Genomic DNA, 16,606 nt, shown 5'->3' with positions numbered 1-16,606 from the left:
TTTTTAAGAAAATAGAAAAAAAAATGTAAAGTCTACTCTGCTTACGCCTTTTTAAGTTTTAAATATGTGCTGAATATTTATCAAGTCTGACATATCGTTGTCGAAAACTTATTTCTAAAAATATTAAATAAATGTCATCATATGTACCTGGAAGTGATGAGAAAGAGACATTGCCTGTTCGAAGCTAACTACAACTAGCTGGTTAGCTCATGAAGGTATCCACAACGTAATATTGATGCAACTGCTTAAACAAAGAGAAAAAGGGAGCACTCTTATGTATCACTCGCCCAGGACTAGTCCTGGAAAGGAGACATATTACACAGGTTAAGATCGTTGTGTGGTCTCAGTTGACTGGGATTGTTCATGATGATGCTTGACTATAAGGAGATCCATAAAAGATTGAATGGATTGAGACTTCACTGTTGTTTATGCTTCTTTGCAGAGGGTTCTGATGACTGGTCCACCTGCATGAAATTGTATATCATACTTCCATGATTTGTGTAGCTCCAATGTATAACAAAATAGTTAAAGGAGATGTGAATGCCTTCGCAGAGAATGGGAAAAAAAATGATGTGATTAGATAAATTGAATTGATTAAATAAGGCTTGAATGGTGAAATAAATATAATTAACTACATTATAGCTACATTTCAACAAAAGTTGACAAAAAAAAATCTTACTGAATTCAATAGCTCTTCGCTAATGTAGGACATTGTCCTCAACGTGGCTTCCAATGTGTCTTTGGAAAGCTGAAATTTAACGTCGAGTTCCCCTGATGGAGAGTTGGCGTAATCTTGCAACTGAATGTGTTCCACAGCATCATAATTAGATAGAAAATTAGGAATGAAGGTTGGCAAACATAGATGATAATTTTGTTGAAACTTAGAAGATAAAATTAATGGACTATAATCACCAATTGAAGTAGAACAAACAGTGTTAAATTATTCAGTGGATGTCCTAGAGTAACTCTCTAGGTGCCAAAAAGAGCAACTATAGCATTTTTGTGGGATTTTAGCATGTCATGATCAAGGCTAAAGCCCTTAGTATTGTTGTCACCATTGTATCTCCATTGCTGTTCTTGTGTCAAAACTCAAAAATTAATTGAATGTTTGTCTTATTGTAAATTCTAATTTTGTTTGCATAAAGAAATAATAAAATCTAACAAAATCAGGCCTGCAGCCTTGATGAATTACTTACACTTCTGAAAGATCCAAGTTATAGACTTATAGGCATTGCTTACTGATCCTGTCCGAACCAGAAGTCAACAGACGCTGGGCACGTGACGCTCCAAGGCTCGCTGATGTAGGTCTCCAACTAGTGTCGAGATGCTCCGGCTATCCTGCACAGAAGTCGAGCCGGGAAGGGGATTCCCAGCGACGACCCTCCGACGCTCAAGTCAGGTAAATCACGATGAACAAGGTGGCTCCAGAAGTCTCAGAGTACATACCAGCCTCCCTTGTCGATGAAACCTGAGGTTCTTTATATAGAGCTGTGAAAGGTTTGGGCACGCGTACCAAGGTGCATAAGTGTCCCCTGTCCTATCCTAGGTATGCGGCTGTCAGAAAGCTTACCCGTCCTTTCCTAGGTACGCGGCTGTCAGAAAGTTTACCTGACCCATATCGCTACAGTCAGAGCATGCCCTCGATGGGACAGCAGAATCCCCTGTCACAAGATTTGGAGCATGACACACACGTGAAACCTACAGGTTGTCAGAGAAAGAAATCCTCTGGCCCTTTCCTTTGCTCCAAACTTGTAGTCCGAGCGGAAAGATACCTAAACATCCGACCGGACATCCGCAGTGGTTTACTTGTGCTTTGTGGAGACTAACAAACAGGGGTGCTTTATGACTGTGATCGGTCAAAAGGTCAGCTCGGTCCATGACCTTTTTAACTGAGCGTCGGAACCCCGATTTGACAGGGTGCCTACCAACTATAAGTGCAAACCGGCCGGACCCTTCCGGGTACTCGATTACATCGGCCGGCCGGCAGTCCAGTCGGACCGGCCATCTATGGCCGTTCGTCCGGTCGGACCACACTCTCCTCTGGGTGGGCTGCTGTTCCGGTGACTTCCACTTGGCGTTGACTTTGCAAGAAAAGGGGGGGCCCGCTCTTACTACCGGATCACTTGCCTTCCCCTCAAGTCTAGTCGAAGGAGGCGCATAGCCCGACTGACTGGACTGTGAGTCTAGCCGAACGGCTCTTCCATGCTAATCTTCTCCGCCCGGTCAGCGGCAGAGGTATCCTTGAATGAATCAATGATGGCTTTCGCCGGATCTCCTTGCGTTCTGCGCCAATCTTCGACATCAATGTCGATCATACCTTCATTAAATGCTCCGAATGATTGACTGCCACGTGGAGCAATGCCATCGGTACGGAGGCGGTTGCATGATATTTTGATGTGACCAAGCAATTCGAAATAAGCGGCTAGATGTATGCATTGATTCCGTGACTGGATCCGACGGTGGAGGCCGCCCTCACCCTATAAATTCTTCGTTTCCTTCTCGCCTTCACACGCCTCCGTTACCTCTGTGGAGCTCCGTCGATCTTGTTGCTGCCTTCTGACGCTCTCCGGCGCCTTTCCTCGATTCATCTCCCTCGTAAGGTTTTAGATCTCTCCTCCTTCCTTTCCGTTATCTAATCCGTATTTCTTCCCCTAGCTCGAGTCTTTGAAATTCCATTCCTTCGTCTTTGGAACTTCCTTTTTGATTTCTTCCCGATCATGGCGAGTTCTTCTCATCCGAAGAACAATCCTTAGGCCCATGGTATACTACCATCGATCTCGTTTTGAACAACGGGATTTTGATATTTTGGTGACAATTTGAAATCCCGAGGATATCAGTTCGCCTATTGGTCTGCCGCTCGGCCACAGCCGCAGTGGTTTCTGTCTTCGCGACCAATTTCCGGTCTGCGGTTCCCGTCCATCCTTTTATAGCGGGCGTCTGCAATTATTTTGGCGTGCCGCTCGGAAGTTTAGTACCAAACACCCGTCTCCTCTGCGGCGTTGTCGTTTTGTTCAAGATTCACAACATTCCCCTCCGTCGGAGGTCTTCTTTTATTTCTATTATCCTAAGCAAGCGGGCACCTTTATGTTCCAAGCTCGGCCGGTTTAGTCTTCTTCATAAACTACCCACTTCCAATAAACATTGGAAGGACTATTATTCTACCTCCGCATGCCCGAACTTTCCGACCCGGTGGCAAGTCGGTCTACCTCCCCTCCGGCCGAAGAAATTCAAGACCCCGGACTATCTTCACGCATGAATGTACTAGCGGTCTACGACTTGACATCAACAAGCTTCTTCACGAGGGAGTGATGTACATTTTGGGCTGAGTCCTATACGGACCCCAACCGGCTTCGGTAAGAACTTTGCTTTGGCACTTGCTTTAATTGCTAAGCGATTTCTTTTCTCTTCATGCGGTGACATCGTCATGGACTCTGATGGCGGCGTTCTAAAGAGAAAGCGGAGGCGTGGCGACAAAGAAATGAAGGCACCGGGTATTCGGTCGGTTCTCACGAAGAGAAAGCGGCACCAGTGAATCGGCCGCTCGAGCCTCTCAACATGTGGACGTGGCGCTACCCCTCAGGAACCAGCGGCCCCAGGAAGGGTCCGTTCGGGAGGAGGATCAGCCAAAGCACCGAGTGGAGACCCCGCTACGCTCGGCTACCTCCATGTCCAACCCTCGGCCGGGCCGCCTCATTGCGAAGGAAGGCGGTGCACGAGACCATTTCATCGGCCGGACGCCGGGACGGTGTTGCTCGGTCGAGGCCACTCCGGTCGACACTCTCCCCGCCGCTTCAGTCCAACGTTCGACCATCCATTCGCGGTCTTCGCGACCGATCCGGTCGGGCGATCCACAGTCACGGCCGCTGTCTGGTTACTCTTCATCTTGGTGAAGAGTTCTTGCGGCCGGACGGCCGTGCCCGAGCACACCTGTTACTTTGAAAGGGCCCTCGCGAGATGTGGGCGGCTCGGCAGCGTGTGATCCCTCTCGAACTTAGCAAGCGACCACATGCAAGCTACGGGGTAAGTTCTTCGTTGTTTTTGTTTTTGTTTTACCTAAAATATTTCCGCTCGGCTTCTAACAATTGCGCCTTCTCGTTTCGAGGTGGGTGGAAGAGATAGCGTTTCAACCGTCTGGCCATGGCGGACGAGGAGATAAAACAACTAGGCGGCGGTGGTCCGAGCGGCTCCCAGGGACCTTCCTACTCCGAGCTGCAAGAGTCAAAGAATCCGAGAGTCCGGCGGCGAAGAAAACAGTGATCGGCCCACCCCCGAGTCCGAGCGACAGGTCAAGTCGCTTGACACAAAGATAACTCGCCACCACTCGGAAGAACACAGCCATCTCCGATCCGGAGAAGAAAAGCGTGGAGGCCCGGGGCCTGGAGTTGAAGATAAAGGAGGACGGCTCGATCGGGAGAAGGCAGCTCGGCCGTCACGGAGAAGATTGAGCGTCTGAATGAGGCCACGACAAGCTCCGGCAACCTTGAGGAATACCGGGATCTGCCGGCCGAGTCGCCGCTCTCCGACAAAGTTACATCCGATCGCCCGAGTTCTCGGAGAAAATTTGCGAGCGGATGTACTCGGCTCGACACGCAATTACGGCCACTATGACCTATCTGAAGTCGAAGGGCCTTCTTCCGGAGTCCACCAATATTCCGGCCGACGATCAAGTGGAGCTCTGAGCAACATTCCGAGGGACCTCTACGACTACATCGAGTAATTTTTGTAATTTCGCCGCTCGGCTGAACATGAACCTTTTTGTACTTAGGCCACTCGACCTAAGGTTCTAATTTTAATGAAATGCTTTCCTTTCGTGTACTCTATCTTTTTGCACTGTTCCCTGGCTAACACTTGTACGGTCCGCTCGTCTTCTATCACATCATACCTTGGGCATTCGAGGTGCATTCTTCCAGAATGAAGTGTTTTCCCCAGCTCTTCCGTCCGGCCGAATATCAATCTGGGCTGCTAGCCAGAATCGCTCGCTATAAGCCGATCCGAACCTTTTATACCTCGAGTCCGATCGGAAAATAGCTTTGGTCTGACAATCGGCGGGGAATACGGATAATCGCAGTGTCGACGATATCCCGCTCGGATTATTTATAGACGCCGGCTCGTCTCTTGATTTTTAACGACGGAGCTCGTCGGCGCGGATATTTATAGCCGGTCGGCGCGGCTCTCGATCTTTAACGACGGAGCTCGTCGGTATTCCGCTCGGAGGGTTTATAGACGCCGGCTCGTCTCTTGATTTTTAACGACGGTGCTCGTCGGTATTCCGCTCGGAGGGTTTATAGACGCCGGCTCGTCTCCTGATGTTTAACGACGGTGCTCGTCGGTCTTCCGCTTGGAGGGTTATAGGCGCCGGCTCGTCTCTTGATCTTTGACGGTGCTCGTCGGTCTTCCTTCGGAGGGTTTATAGGCCGGCTCGTCTCTTGATCTTTAACGACGGTGCTCGTCGGTCTTCGCTCGGAGGGTTTATAGGCGGCTCGTCTCTTGATCTTTAACGACGGTGCTCGTCGGTCTTCCTTCGGAGGGTTTATAGACGCCGGCTCTTGATCGACGGTGCTCGTCGGTCTTCCTTCGGAGGGTTTATAGACGCCGGCTCGTCTCTTGATCTTTGACGGTGCTCGTCGGTATTCCGCTCGGAGAGTTCGTGGTCGGCGGCTCGTCTCTGGATCTTTAACGCCGGTGCTCGTCGGTATTCCGCTCGGAGGGTTTATAGACGCCGGCTCGTCTCTTGATCTTTAACGACGGTGCTCGTCGGTCTTCCGCTCGGAGGGTTTATAGACGCCGGCTCGTCTCTTGATCTTTAACGACGGTGCTCGTCGGTCTTCCGCTCGGAGGGTTTATAGACGCCGGCTCGTCTCTTGATCTTTAACGACGAGCAGATCTTTAACGACGGTGCTCGTCGGTCTTCCGCTCGGAGGGTTTATAGACGCCGGCTCGTCTCTTGATCTTTAACGACGGTGCTCGTCGGTATTCCGCTCGGAGGGTTTATAGACGCCGGCTCGTCTCTTGATCTTTAACGACGGTGCTCGTCGGTCTTCCGCTCGGAGGGTTTATAGACGCCGGCTCGTCTCTTGATCTTTAACGACGGTGCTCGTCGGCGCGGATATTTATAGCCGGTCGGCGCGGCTCTGCGGTTTAACGTCTGGGCTAGACGGCCGTCAAGGCTAATTTTGACACTTCCGTTCGGAGTTGCTCTTCGCCTTTCCCCCAGCTTGGATAATGCCTTCCTGGCCGCACGGCTCAGGATCTACTTCATCTAGTATTTTGGCTCGAATAATATACCTCCGTTCGAAGGGTACGGGGCCTTCGATCTTCGAGCGTTTGGCTTGACCAATTTAATTCCGGCCGAACGGCACGGGTTATTTGCTTACAAGTCTAACCACATAAACCTCCCGGCCGATCGGCCTGGGGGCCTTCGCGCTACGATGATAATGCCTTATATTCGCTCCTTTGACTTTTCATCTCTGCATTTCAAGTATTTAGTCGAAAAATGAAATACACGGTGATTTACAGTGATACACCTTTCACCACGGCTGGAGGTGGTTCGCTCCACGGCCTATCTGCCGTCCGTCCTCATCCTCCGGATAATACGCGCCGGAGCTTTCGATGATTTTGAAAGGGCCTGCCCATGGCGCTTCCTTCGCCGACCGGCTTGACTTTCTTCGAGACAAGATCGCCGACTTGGAGCGATCTGGGATTATACGCCGGTTGTAGTTTTGCTTCATCCGGTGCCGCCGAGCGGACGCCTTTGCCCTCTCCTCTTCTACCAAGTCCGGCTCTATGTTTCTTCGTTCGGTGTTGTCATCATCATAGTTACGGATCCTGGTTGACTCAAGACTTCGACCGGTATGACGACCTCACCGCCATATACCAAATGGAGCGGTGTGACTCCGTCCCTTCTTTTGGCGTCGTTCGGATAGCCCACAAGGCGCTCGGCACTTCATCCGGCCAACTCCTCCCAAATGGTCGAGCCGAGCGCGAAGAATCTGAAGAATTTCCGGTTGGCGACTTGACCGTTGCTCCGAGGATAGGCCACGGACGTGAAATGTTGCTCGATCGTAGCTTTGGCACCAATCCTCCAACATCTTCCACTGCTGTTCGGACACGGATCGGCGAGGATGCCGAACCGACAAATGATGTCTTTGCCGGATGAATTTTTAACCATTTGCTCGATGATCTTTGCGGCTCGGCCTCCACCCACTTGGAGAAATAATCTACCGCCACTAGTAAAATTTCCTCTGCCGGTCGCCATCGGAAATGGACCCACAATATCCATTCCCCACCGATCGAACGGACATGAGATGGTTGATGCCTTCATCTCCTCTGCCGGTCGGTGGGAGAAGTTGTGATACTACGGCATGAAAGGCAGACGGTCCGATCGGCGTCCGCTTGTAAAGTTGGCCAAAAGTATCCGGCCAAAGGATCTTCTAGCTATCGTCCGCCCGGATGACCTCCACATGATCCTTGATGTACTTCACGGAGGATGTAAGATGAGTCCTCCGAGCTTACACATTTTAGCAGAGGGCGCGAGAAAGCTTTCTTGATGAGTGTAAACCGACTGGCTCTTCTTCCGAGGAGCCGGGCCGCATATTCATCGGATGGTGTGGTGCCGACGGAGGAATTCTATAATAGGTGTCCTCCGGTCACTTGAAAGCGAGGCCTTGCATCCGGTCGACATGCGCCACCATCAGCGTTTTCAATTGGGGCTGAATGGCGATCGGCGTTATTGAGCTCACGAGTTTGGCCATCGGCCGCCTGGTTCTCCGTTCGGGGAATCTTCCGAATAAGCACCTCTCGGAAAGTAGCTTTGAGTTTCTCAAAGGCCTCGGCGTAGAGTTTAAGCCGAACACTGTTGATTTCAAAGGTGCTGGAAAGTTGCTGAGCGGCCAACCGGGAATCCGAGTAGAGAGTTACCCGACCGGCCCCCACATGTCGTGCCGTCTGTAATCCGGCTATAAGGGCCTCATACTCTGCCTCATTGTTGGTGGCCTTGTAGTCCAGTAGGACGGATAGGTGCATCTTTTCTTCTTGCGGTGAGATTAGCAGCACCCCAACTCCACTTCCCTGCCGAGTGGATGATCCGCCCACGTATATCTTCCAAGCGACCTCTGGTTCGGGAGTCTACACCTCAGTAACCAAGTCTGCTAAGGATTGCACCTTAATGGTCGTTCGGATCTGATACTGGATGTCGAATTCGCTGAGCTCCGTCGTCAACTTGATTAGCCGCCTTGACGCTTCTGGATTGAGGAAGACTCTCCCCAGGGAGTTGTTGGTCATTACAATGATCGTGTGCGCGAGGAAGTTCATGCGAAGCCTCCTAGCGGTGAGTACCAGTGCGAAAGCAAGTTTCTTGAGACCAGTATAGCTAGATTTGACATCTTTCAAAATATGGCTCTAGAAATACACCGACTGCTCCTCACCGTTCGACCATACAAGGGCCGAGCCGAATGCATGCTCGGTCGAAGACAGATAGATCCTGAGAGACTCTCCGACGACTGTCTTGGCTAGTACCGGTAGTGAATTGAGATAGGCTTTGAGCTCTTCGAACACTTGATCGCACTCCTCATCCCACTGGAACTTGATGGCTCGGCGCAAGATCTTGAAGAAAGGTAGACTCCGGTCGACTGTCTTAGAGATGAATCGGGATAAGGCGGTTATCCGACCGGTCAGCCGCTGCACTTCCTTGTGTTTCCTGGAGGAAGCATGTCTTGCAGAGCTTTCACCTTGTTGGGATTTGCTTGATCCCCGCTCGGTCACTATATACCCCAAACCTCTCTTTGGCCGAGCAGGCATTTCGGGAGTTTAGCTTGACTCCATATGCGGAGTGTTCGGAAGGTTTCTTCCATATCCTTGAAAAGATCGGCCGCTCGGACGGATTTGATAAGAATGTCGTCCACGTAAACTTCCAGGTTCCGCCCGATCTGCTCCTTGAATACCTTGTTCATCAAGCGATAGGTGGCCCGGCATTCTTCAATCCGAGCGGCATCACATTGTAGCAATATGTCTCGTCGTGATGAAGCTCACCTTTTCTTGATCTTGGCGGCGGTGCACAGTGATAGCCACGGTAGGCGTCGAGCATGCAATTAACTCTGACCTAGTAGAGTCCACCGGTGATCTATCAAGGCGGAGGATAAAATCTTTGGGACATGCTTTGTTTAAGTCCCGAAAGTCAATGCAACTTGCCGCCCGGCTTAGAGACCAATACCACGTTGGCTAGCCACTCGGGAGCGCACCTCGCGTATGTGGCCTCGAGTTTCTCTACTTCCGCCGGATTATGGCATTCGCTCGCTAAAATCTCTTTTTACGCTTTCGGCGTCGGTCGGACATGCAACTCGTATGTTGCGCTAGGCTTGGCGAAATTCGGCAACTCGTGTGTCGACCAAACAAAGACATCATGATTTTCTTTGGAGGCATTGGATCAGCTTCTTCTGTTTTTCCTCTAGATCCGAGGCGATGAAAGTGGTGGCCTCCGATCGGGTCGGATGGATCTGAACTTCCTCCTTTTCATCATAAATTAAAGCGGAGGTTTCTCGGTTATGGCGTGTACCTCGATTCGGGGCCCCGAGCGGAAGAAGCCTCTGCTCGGATCATCTCTATATAGCAAGCTGCTAGTTGATCTCCCGCACTTCTCCAACTTTGTCCTCCACGGAAATTTATCTTCGGTGGAAGGTTGAGACAACCGCTCGGAATTCGCCGTGCCAAAATGGCGTTGTAGGATGAGGGAGAGTCAACCACCACAGTTTGTTGTCCGGTCCTCTGGCGGTTCTTCTCGATTGAGGTGGCCGGATTTGTCCATTTGAACTTCATTGCCCGTAAACCCGTAGGGCGGGGTCGGCAGCGGCTCGGCTCGATCAATTTGTGATCGAACGCCTTCTTGAATAGTATGTTGACCGAGCTCCCTGTGTCACAAATATGCGATGAATGGTGTAATTTGCTATTACCGCTTTAATGAGCGGCGCGGGGTACTTCTACTCCTTCCAAGTCTCCGGGCCCGAAAGTGATTTCCGGTCCACTTGCCCGCTGCATGGATCTGGAGCTGCCGGACGTTTGCCTTTCTTGCTCGGTTGGAGTCTCCTCCGGTCGGCCCACCAATAACGTTGATTTCGCCCGGAAGTATTGCTCTGTTTTCTTCCTCCGAGTGGATGGTGGGACCGTTCCTGGACGTCCGCGACTCTCTGTCTTGGGGATCTATCGCCGATCGGACGTATGGTGATGTCGCCTCTCTATGCGGGTCCGGTCGGCTTCCTGGGTCCTTTGCCTCGTGTTGAGGGAGGAGACCGTCGTTCGGCTCTCGGGAGCAGGATTGGACACAAAGGGAAGGCTTGGCAATCCCTCGTGTTGTGCGTATCCGTTTGGTGGAATTTGCGAACATTGGGGTCCACCTCTTCTTTGGCTTGGGCGGGGCGGCAGCTACTTCTTGCACCTGGGATCGAATTGCTTCAGCCCTTGGTCCTCTAGGTGGTTCCTGAGTGAGCTTTCGCTCGGCATGAACAAGTGCACGCTCGGTTGGAGCTTCTTTTTCCGGCGGCTTGCGCTTCTTCCACGCTTATGTATTCGTTGGCCGATGTAGCATGTGATCATAGTCTCGGGGCGGCTTCGAACGAGACCTGAAGAAGTCCCCATCAACAAGGCCTTGTGTGAAAGCGTTCATCATCGTTTCCGATGTGGTGTTGGGATGTCCATCGCCACTTGGTTGAATCATTGGATGTAAGCTCGAGCGATTCTTTTGGTTCTTGCTTGATGGCGAACAAGCTAACGCTTGTTTTCTGATAACGCTGGCGAAGTGGTGGAGGAAGGCCGTTCGGAAGTCCTGAAGCTTGTGATGGATCCGTCCGGAAACCACCGGGCCGATCCCAGGGCGTGGTAAGGAAGACTCGGCACTTCACTCCATCGATGTATTGGTGGGGCGTGGCGGTATTATCAAACTTACCCAAATGATCATCGGGTCCGTTGTTCCATTATACTCGCCGATCGTAGGGGCACGTAGTGCTTGGGCAGAGGATCTCGCAGAATGGCTTCCGAAAATTGGCGGTTGGTCCGCTCGGAGATGAGTCCGTCAGGAGCTTTCCCTTCCCGTCATCCCGCCTTGGCATTTCATCCGAGGAAGATCCTATATCTCTGGCGCGGCTCAGCGGTGCGAAATAAGGCCCGGTGGAATGCGACGGTGGTCGGAGGTGCTTCCGCTCGGCCCCCGGACGTTGTTGCTCCCTCCGCTCGGCGGATGCTTTTGCTTTGCTCCACGAGTTTGGCGGCCCTTATCTCGACCAGAGCGTCGAGTTCCTCCCTTGAAAGCGTCACCGTGTGCTGTCGTCCAGCCTCGTCCATTGTCTATGCTCGGATGCAGGAGCGTTCCCACGAGCGCCAATTTGATCCTGTCCAACCAGTCAGCAGCTGGGCACGTGACGCTCAAGGCTCGATGTAGGTCTCCACTAGTGTCGAGATGCTCGGCTATCACGCAGTCGGTAGGAAGGGATTCAGTGACGACCCTCCGACGCTCAAGTCGGGTAAATCACGATGAACAAGGTGGCTCGAAGTCTCGAGTACATACCTCCTTTGTCGATGAAACCCGTTCTTATTATAGAGTGTGAAAGGTTTGGGCACGCGTACCAAGGTGCATAAGTGTCCCCTGTCTTATCCTAGGTATGCGGCTGTCAGAAAGCTTACCTGTCCTTTCCTAGGTACGCGGCTGTCAGAAAGTTTACCTGACCCATATCGCTACAGTCAGAGCATGCCCTCGATGGGACAGCAGAATCCCCTGTCACAAGATTTGGAGCATGACACACACGTGAAACCTACAGGTTGTCAGAGAAAGAAATCCTCTGGCCCTTTCCTTTGCTCCAAACTTGTAGTCCGAGCGGAAAGATACCTAAACATCCGACCGGACATCCGCAGTGGTTTACTTGTGCTTTGTGGAGACTAACAAACAGGGGTGCTTTATGACTGTGATCGGTCAAAAGGTCAGCTCGGTCCATGACCTTTTTAACTGAGCGTCGGAACCCCGATTTGACAGGGTGCCTACCAACTATAAGTGCAAACCGGCCGGACCCTTCCGGGTACTCGATTCCATCGGCCGGCCGGCCATCTATGGCCGTCCGTCCGGTCGGACCACACTCTCCTCTGGGTGGGCGGCTGTTCCGGTGACTTCCACTTGGCGTTGACTTTGCCAGAGAAGGGGGGGGCCCGCTCTTGCTACCGGATCACTTACTATAAAATTTAGTTGAACTGTCATGTCAAAAAAAACATGATTTACAAGTTTAACATCAGAGTCAGATGCTGTAAATAATGGAACAGCTTTTGTTCTACATTTAAATAAATTTTGACAGTATATCATATATATAGACAAAAATATATAAAAACATTTTAAAAGTCATGTACTATGTCAAAAAAAACAAGGGAATATTTAACATGTTATGTTAGAGATATTATCTGCATCATCAAGTATCTGCATACCTTTAATGTGATGATAGCTACTCTATTTGAAGGTTGCGAATTTCGGTTTTGCATGGTCCATGTCATCGACCTCAGTCTAGGAAGATTGTCCTATGTAGATCATGGAAACATCTCATCACACTTTAAAAAACACTTTTGTCCAGACGCTGGAAGTCCATAATTATTAATGACAAATTACAAAGAGTTACATTTGGTGCCATATTCTTGGAAGAGCCAAATTCCTCGTGAAGAGACATGGTAGCTGCCAATGGAGAATGTGAATCGGCATCAATTTCATTGGAAGACTGGACATTCTTATTATTGATACAAGTTCTATTGTTTATTTGCCAGGTGGATGACAAATTCTCCAACAATGAGAAAGATGGAAGAGCAGGAGTGGCATTAACTTTGACCTGATCTGAAATCCTTATCTGTTGCTGAAGAGGCTACATAAACAATAAAATACATAGTAAGTAAGATCTGAAATTCAAATATTAAGACAAAAGTAAGCTCAAATATTAAGCCAAAGGGAAATACAACTACGCAAATTCTACAGTCGAACACCTACCACTACAAAAAATTTGAAATGACAACAAAGAAAAGGGAACGAAAAATTGTTGAGCGACCAAAGATAGGAATTAGGTTGTGAGAGGCAGTTAGTACTTAAAATTTTCTTTGTTGATTGCCACTATCAATGTTATCACAGAGGCAAAACAGCAGCAATTACTTTGTTGCATCCAGAAATACATAGAATCTCCCAGAAATATCTATGTAGATCTTTAGTCATGAAAAAAGATATATTGGATATTACTGTGTAAATGAAAATGAATATGCCATGTGATGACTACATGTTGTAATAGCATACATCATTTAAATATGTGTACCTGGCCTGTCAATGATTCCTCAATCCACTGATGAAGATACTTATTGAATATTAGCAAAATAATGGTTTGAAGTTCAGTAGGAAGACCAGGAGGAAACAATTTGCTGATGTTATCTCCCGCTAGCTTGTCACCTATGCACTTTCTTATGAGACATCGAAGAGAAGCCAAAATCTATAATTACAAAATACAAACTGTAACTATAAAGGATGAAAAAGTAAACTAAACAAAAAAAGCAAACAATTTATCACCTCAATGTGTGAAAATAAACATAAAAAAAAACACATACTCAGTAAGCTGTAGGCAGTAAGGATAGCAAAAAAAAGAATTTGAACAGGCAGTGACGTGATTGGCCATCAAAAGAAGTAGATCATTACACATTTTTAAGGGTCAAACAACTAAAATTTGTTTAAAAAAAGGTAAATAATGTTTAGATATAAGTACAATGAGGAAATGTTCATTTAGCTTCCCATCTTGATTAACTAGAGGTGAGAGACCAGCTCTAATGCCATGTGGAAGCTCCAAATGAAGGGTTATTCCAACCCAATACACCAAGGCACTTATATGGAGATCCCCTTGATAACTAACCATGCCCCAAAAAAGCCTCACTAAGTCCAGTGGGACAAATGCTGTTCTGCTAGAGCAAACCGACATGAAAATGGAAAATCATCTTCCTACTCTCCTGCAGGTAGTGAATTCCTAAAGGAATATATCCATCAAGTGGTTTATTATTATTATTTGAACTGTTCAAAGCCATGTGACTATGTGAGAAGAGCAATAAAAGGTATATGCTCACGAGTATTTTTGGCTTCCTCAAAAGTCAAATTGGCACCCGTGTGAGATAACAAGAACATCATGATTTTCCCAAGCATCTAAAAGAATGATTGACCTAATAATCTTTATCGCAGATAACCATAAATGAGGCAAGAGAACGTATCATTATGCACAGTCAAAATGGTGCAGGATAACTTCTCTCAAATCGTTGTGCTATTCAGGGTCTCATCGTTATCACTTTACTTCAAACATTACCATTATGCTAATTGTTGTTAACGTTACTAATCGCTTCTGAATATCCAGCGGAACCTCGACGCCAGGAAAGACAAACGGTAGCACAAAAAAGGAACAAACCCTAAATTTAAAACCGGAACAAGTACGGGCACTCACTGGATCGAGCTCGTCGGTTACGGAAAGCGCGAGGAGAGATCGGACACGAGACTTCTCGAGGGAGTCGAGGCCAGTCCTTCGATTCTTCCAGAGGGTTTGGAGCACTTCGGAGAGGGTTCCTTGGGGGGTGGCCGGAGGGAGCTTGAGGAGATGGACCAACGCGGGGTCGCCTTCCATTCGCACAGCGCCGCCTCAGGGCGGAGCGGTTTCGAAAGGACGGGTTTTACTAACCCCAGAAAAAATAAAAAATAATAATAAAAAGGGCGGAATGACAAGTTCTGCATAGAGCTGCGATTTAATCTTAGCCGTTGATAGGTGACGGCCAGGATTAACTCAGCTGGAACGCGCGATAACATTTGGTTCATTGATGAATAAATAGAAGGGAAAAATGAAAACACTGAAGAAAATCAAAATTTAAATTTTAAATAAGACAAATATCCACTCGACATAAATTATATTTTAGATCTATCTTCAAAATTAATTAATTATCCAAATATGAATATTAGATAAAAAAAATTAAACTAGAGAATTAAGTTATCAACCATCTTTCATTAGGGTATTTATAATTATGGCAGCTCTCCAAGAGCTCCCTCGATACTATCTGAATAACTTATTTATGGGTTTTAATTTTTTGTCATTATATTTTATCTTATATATAAATAAAATTTAAATTTATGAATTATCACTAAATAATATTAATAATTAAAAAATATATTATTTGAAATAAAAGACCTAAATAAAAAAATTATTTATTTTTAATTTAAATAAAAAAAATTTAATTTAAAAAAACTATGAATTATTTCTCATTTTGGAAGTTTTCTCCCATGCCACGTCCACATGGGGAGCTCCTAAGAAACTCTCGTTATAGAACGCTCTCTTATATACAAGAGGACTCCATTATCTAAATTGAAGGGGTAAAATTCTCTAGCTCAAAATTTTCAGAACCAGAAAAGATCTTGTTCATTTATTAGTTTGATAGATTAGACCCTATCTATTTAATATGTGGGATCTAATCCATTCAACTAATTAATAAATAGGGGATCAAGATTGATCTAGAAATCCTAGACCAAAAAATTTTTGCTCAAATTGAAGAAGTCTCAACTAGACTCATGGGCGGAACAAAAAGGATAAGGGTGTCATGACTCTCATTTTTTTTAAAAAAAAATTATTGATATACCTTTAAAGTTTTAATTAATAAAATAATTTTATTTTAAAAAACAACCAGGCACAAAATCCTATTTCCCATCCTTTTCAAACGACAACCTCTTGTTCTCTTTTAAAAAAAAGTTATTCTCTTTATCTTATAATGTGTGAATGTATCACATTCTCCATCAATTCCCTTATGTATTAGCCTTTCAATTTTGGCATTTTGGAATATATGATATTTATTTTTTGTTATTTATGTGTTAATTATTAGTTTAATGTGTTTTTTAAGTTTTCATCTATTTTTATAATTTTCATCTATTTTTCAATTTTGGCATTTTGGACACGTATACGATATTTATTTGTTGTTCTTTATGTGTTACTTGTTAATTTTATATATATATATATAGATAGATATATATATATATAGTTTTCATAATTTTCACTTATTTTCTAATTTATCAAATAATTGTAGGGTGGATTATTATAAAAAAAATTAAAAAATCACATTCGAATCGATATTGATGATAATATTTTAATTTCTATAGTTTTTTATTGATATAAATTATACTTTTATGATAATAAAAAATGATTCATTCGTTTAATGTCTCCTTATTAAAATGAAGAAGGTAAATGAGCATGATTTTTTGGATCACTTTTGTATGATACAGGAGATGTACTACTTGTATTACGGTCAGATCACACCCTGTATCGCTTTTTTATGGTACAAGAGATGTACCATTCGCATTTGCGGGCGGATCGCGGGTGCGATCCGGCCGTAAATGGTTGAGATCCCTTCTTGGATTCATCGTCCCCATCAGATTATAGTTTTTATTCAGAGCAGGCGGCCGGAGGCCGCCCGAAAACCTCCAGTGGTAGATAAGTGATTAGATTACTGGGCGTGCAACGAGAATGTCCTCCGAGCGGCCTCCGGTCGCCTGCTCCGAACAAAAATTATAACTTGGTGGGGGTGATGAACCCAAGAA

The 16,606-nt window shown here is 46.8% G+C and overlaps 1 protein-coding gene across 2 annotated transcripts; it reads right to left on the bottom strand.

The window, feature by feature from the left end:
• Positions 1-97: 97 nt before the first annotated feature.
• Positions 98-14,708, bottom strand: LOC122037094. 2 transcript variants are annotated; one of them, XM_042596574.1, is made up of 6 exons: positions 14,478-14,708; positions 13,317-13,487; positions 12,642-12,878; positions 12,454-12,543; positions 680-799; positions 98-464 (listed from the first exon to the last, which is right to left on the bottom strand). In XM_042596574.1, exons 1-6 carry the CDS (start codon positions 14,652-14,654, stop codon positions 417-419), a joined length of 843 nt encoding a protein of 280 aa, XP_042452508.1. In that variant the 5' UTR covers positions 14,655-14,708; the 3' UTR covers positions 98-416. The 2 variants fall into 2 exon arrangements, with proteins under 2 accessions (XP_042452508.1, XP_042452509.1); XM_042596575.1 differs by having other exon boundaries at positions 12,651-12,878.
• Positions 14,709-16,606: the final 1,898 nt, after the last annotated feature.

The sequence above is a fragment of the Zingiber officinale genome, unplaced genomic scaffold (assembly GCF_018446385.1).
Source record: "Zingiber officinale cultivar Zhangliang unplaced genomic scaffold, Zo_v1.1 ctg232, whole genome shotgun sequence".
Classification (NCBI taxonomy): domain Eukaryota; kingdom Viridiplantae; phylum Streptophyta; class Magnoliopsida; order Zingiberales; family Zingiberaceae; genus Zingiber; species Zingiber officinale.
The sequence above is the reverse complement of the archived record's forward strand: the minus strand, read 5'-3'. Positions and strand labels throughout refer to the sequence as shown.

Coding starts and splice junctions, on each gene's coding strand:
- LOC122037094 (XM_042596574.1), bottom strand. CDS start 14,654: ATGGAAGGCGACCCCGCGTTGGTCCATCTCCTCAAGCTCCCTCCGGCC. Junction 13,488..14,477: donor TAACCGACGAGCTCGATCCA/GTGAGTGCCCGT, acceptor TTGTAATTATAG/ATTTTGGCTTCTCTTCGATG. Junction 800..12,453: donor TAGCTATCATCACATTAAAG/GTATGCAGATAC, acceptor GAACACATTCAG/TTGCAAGATTACGCCAACTC.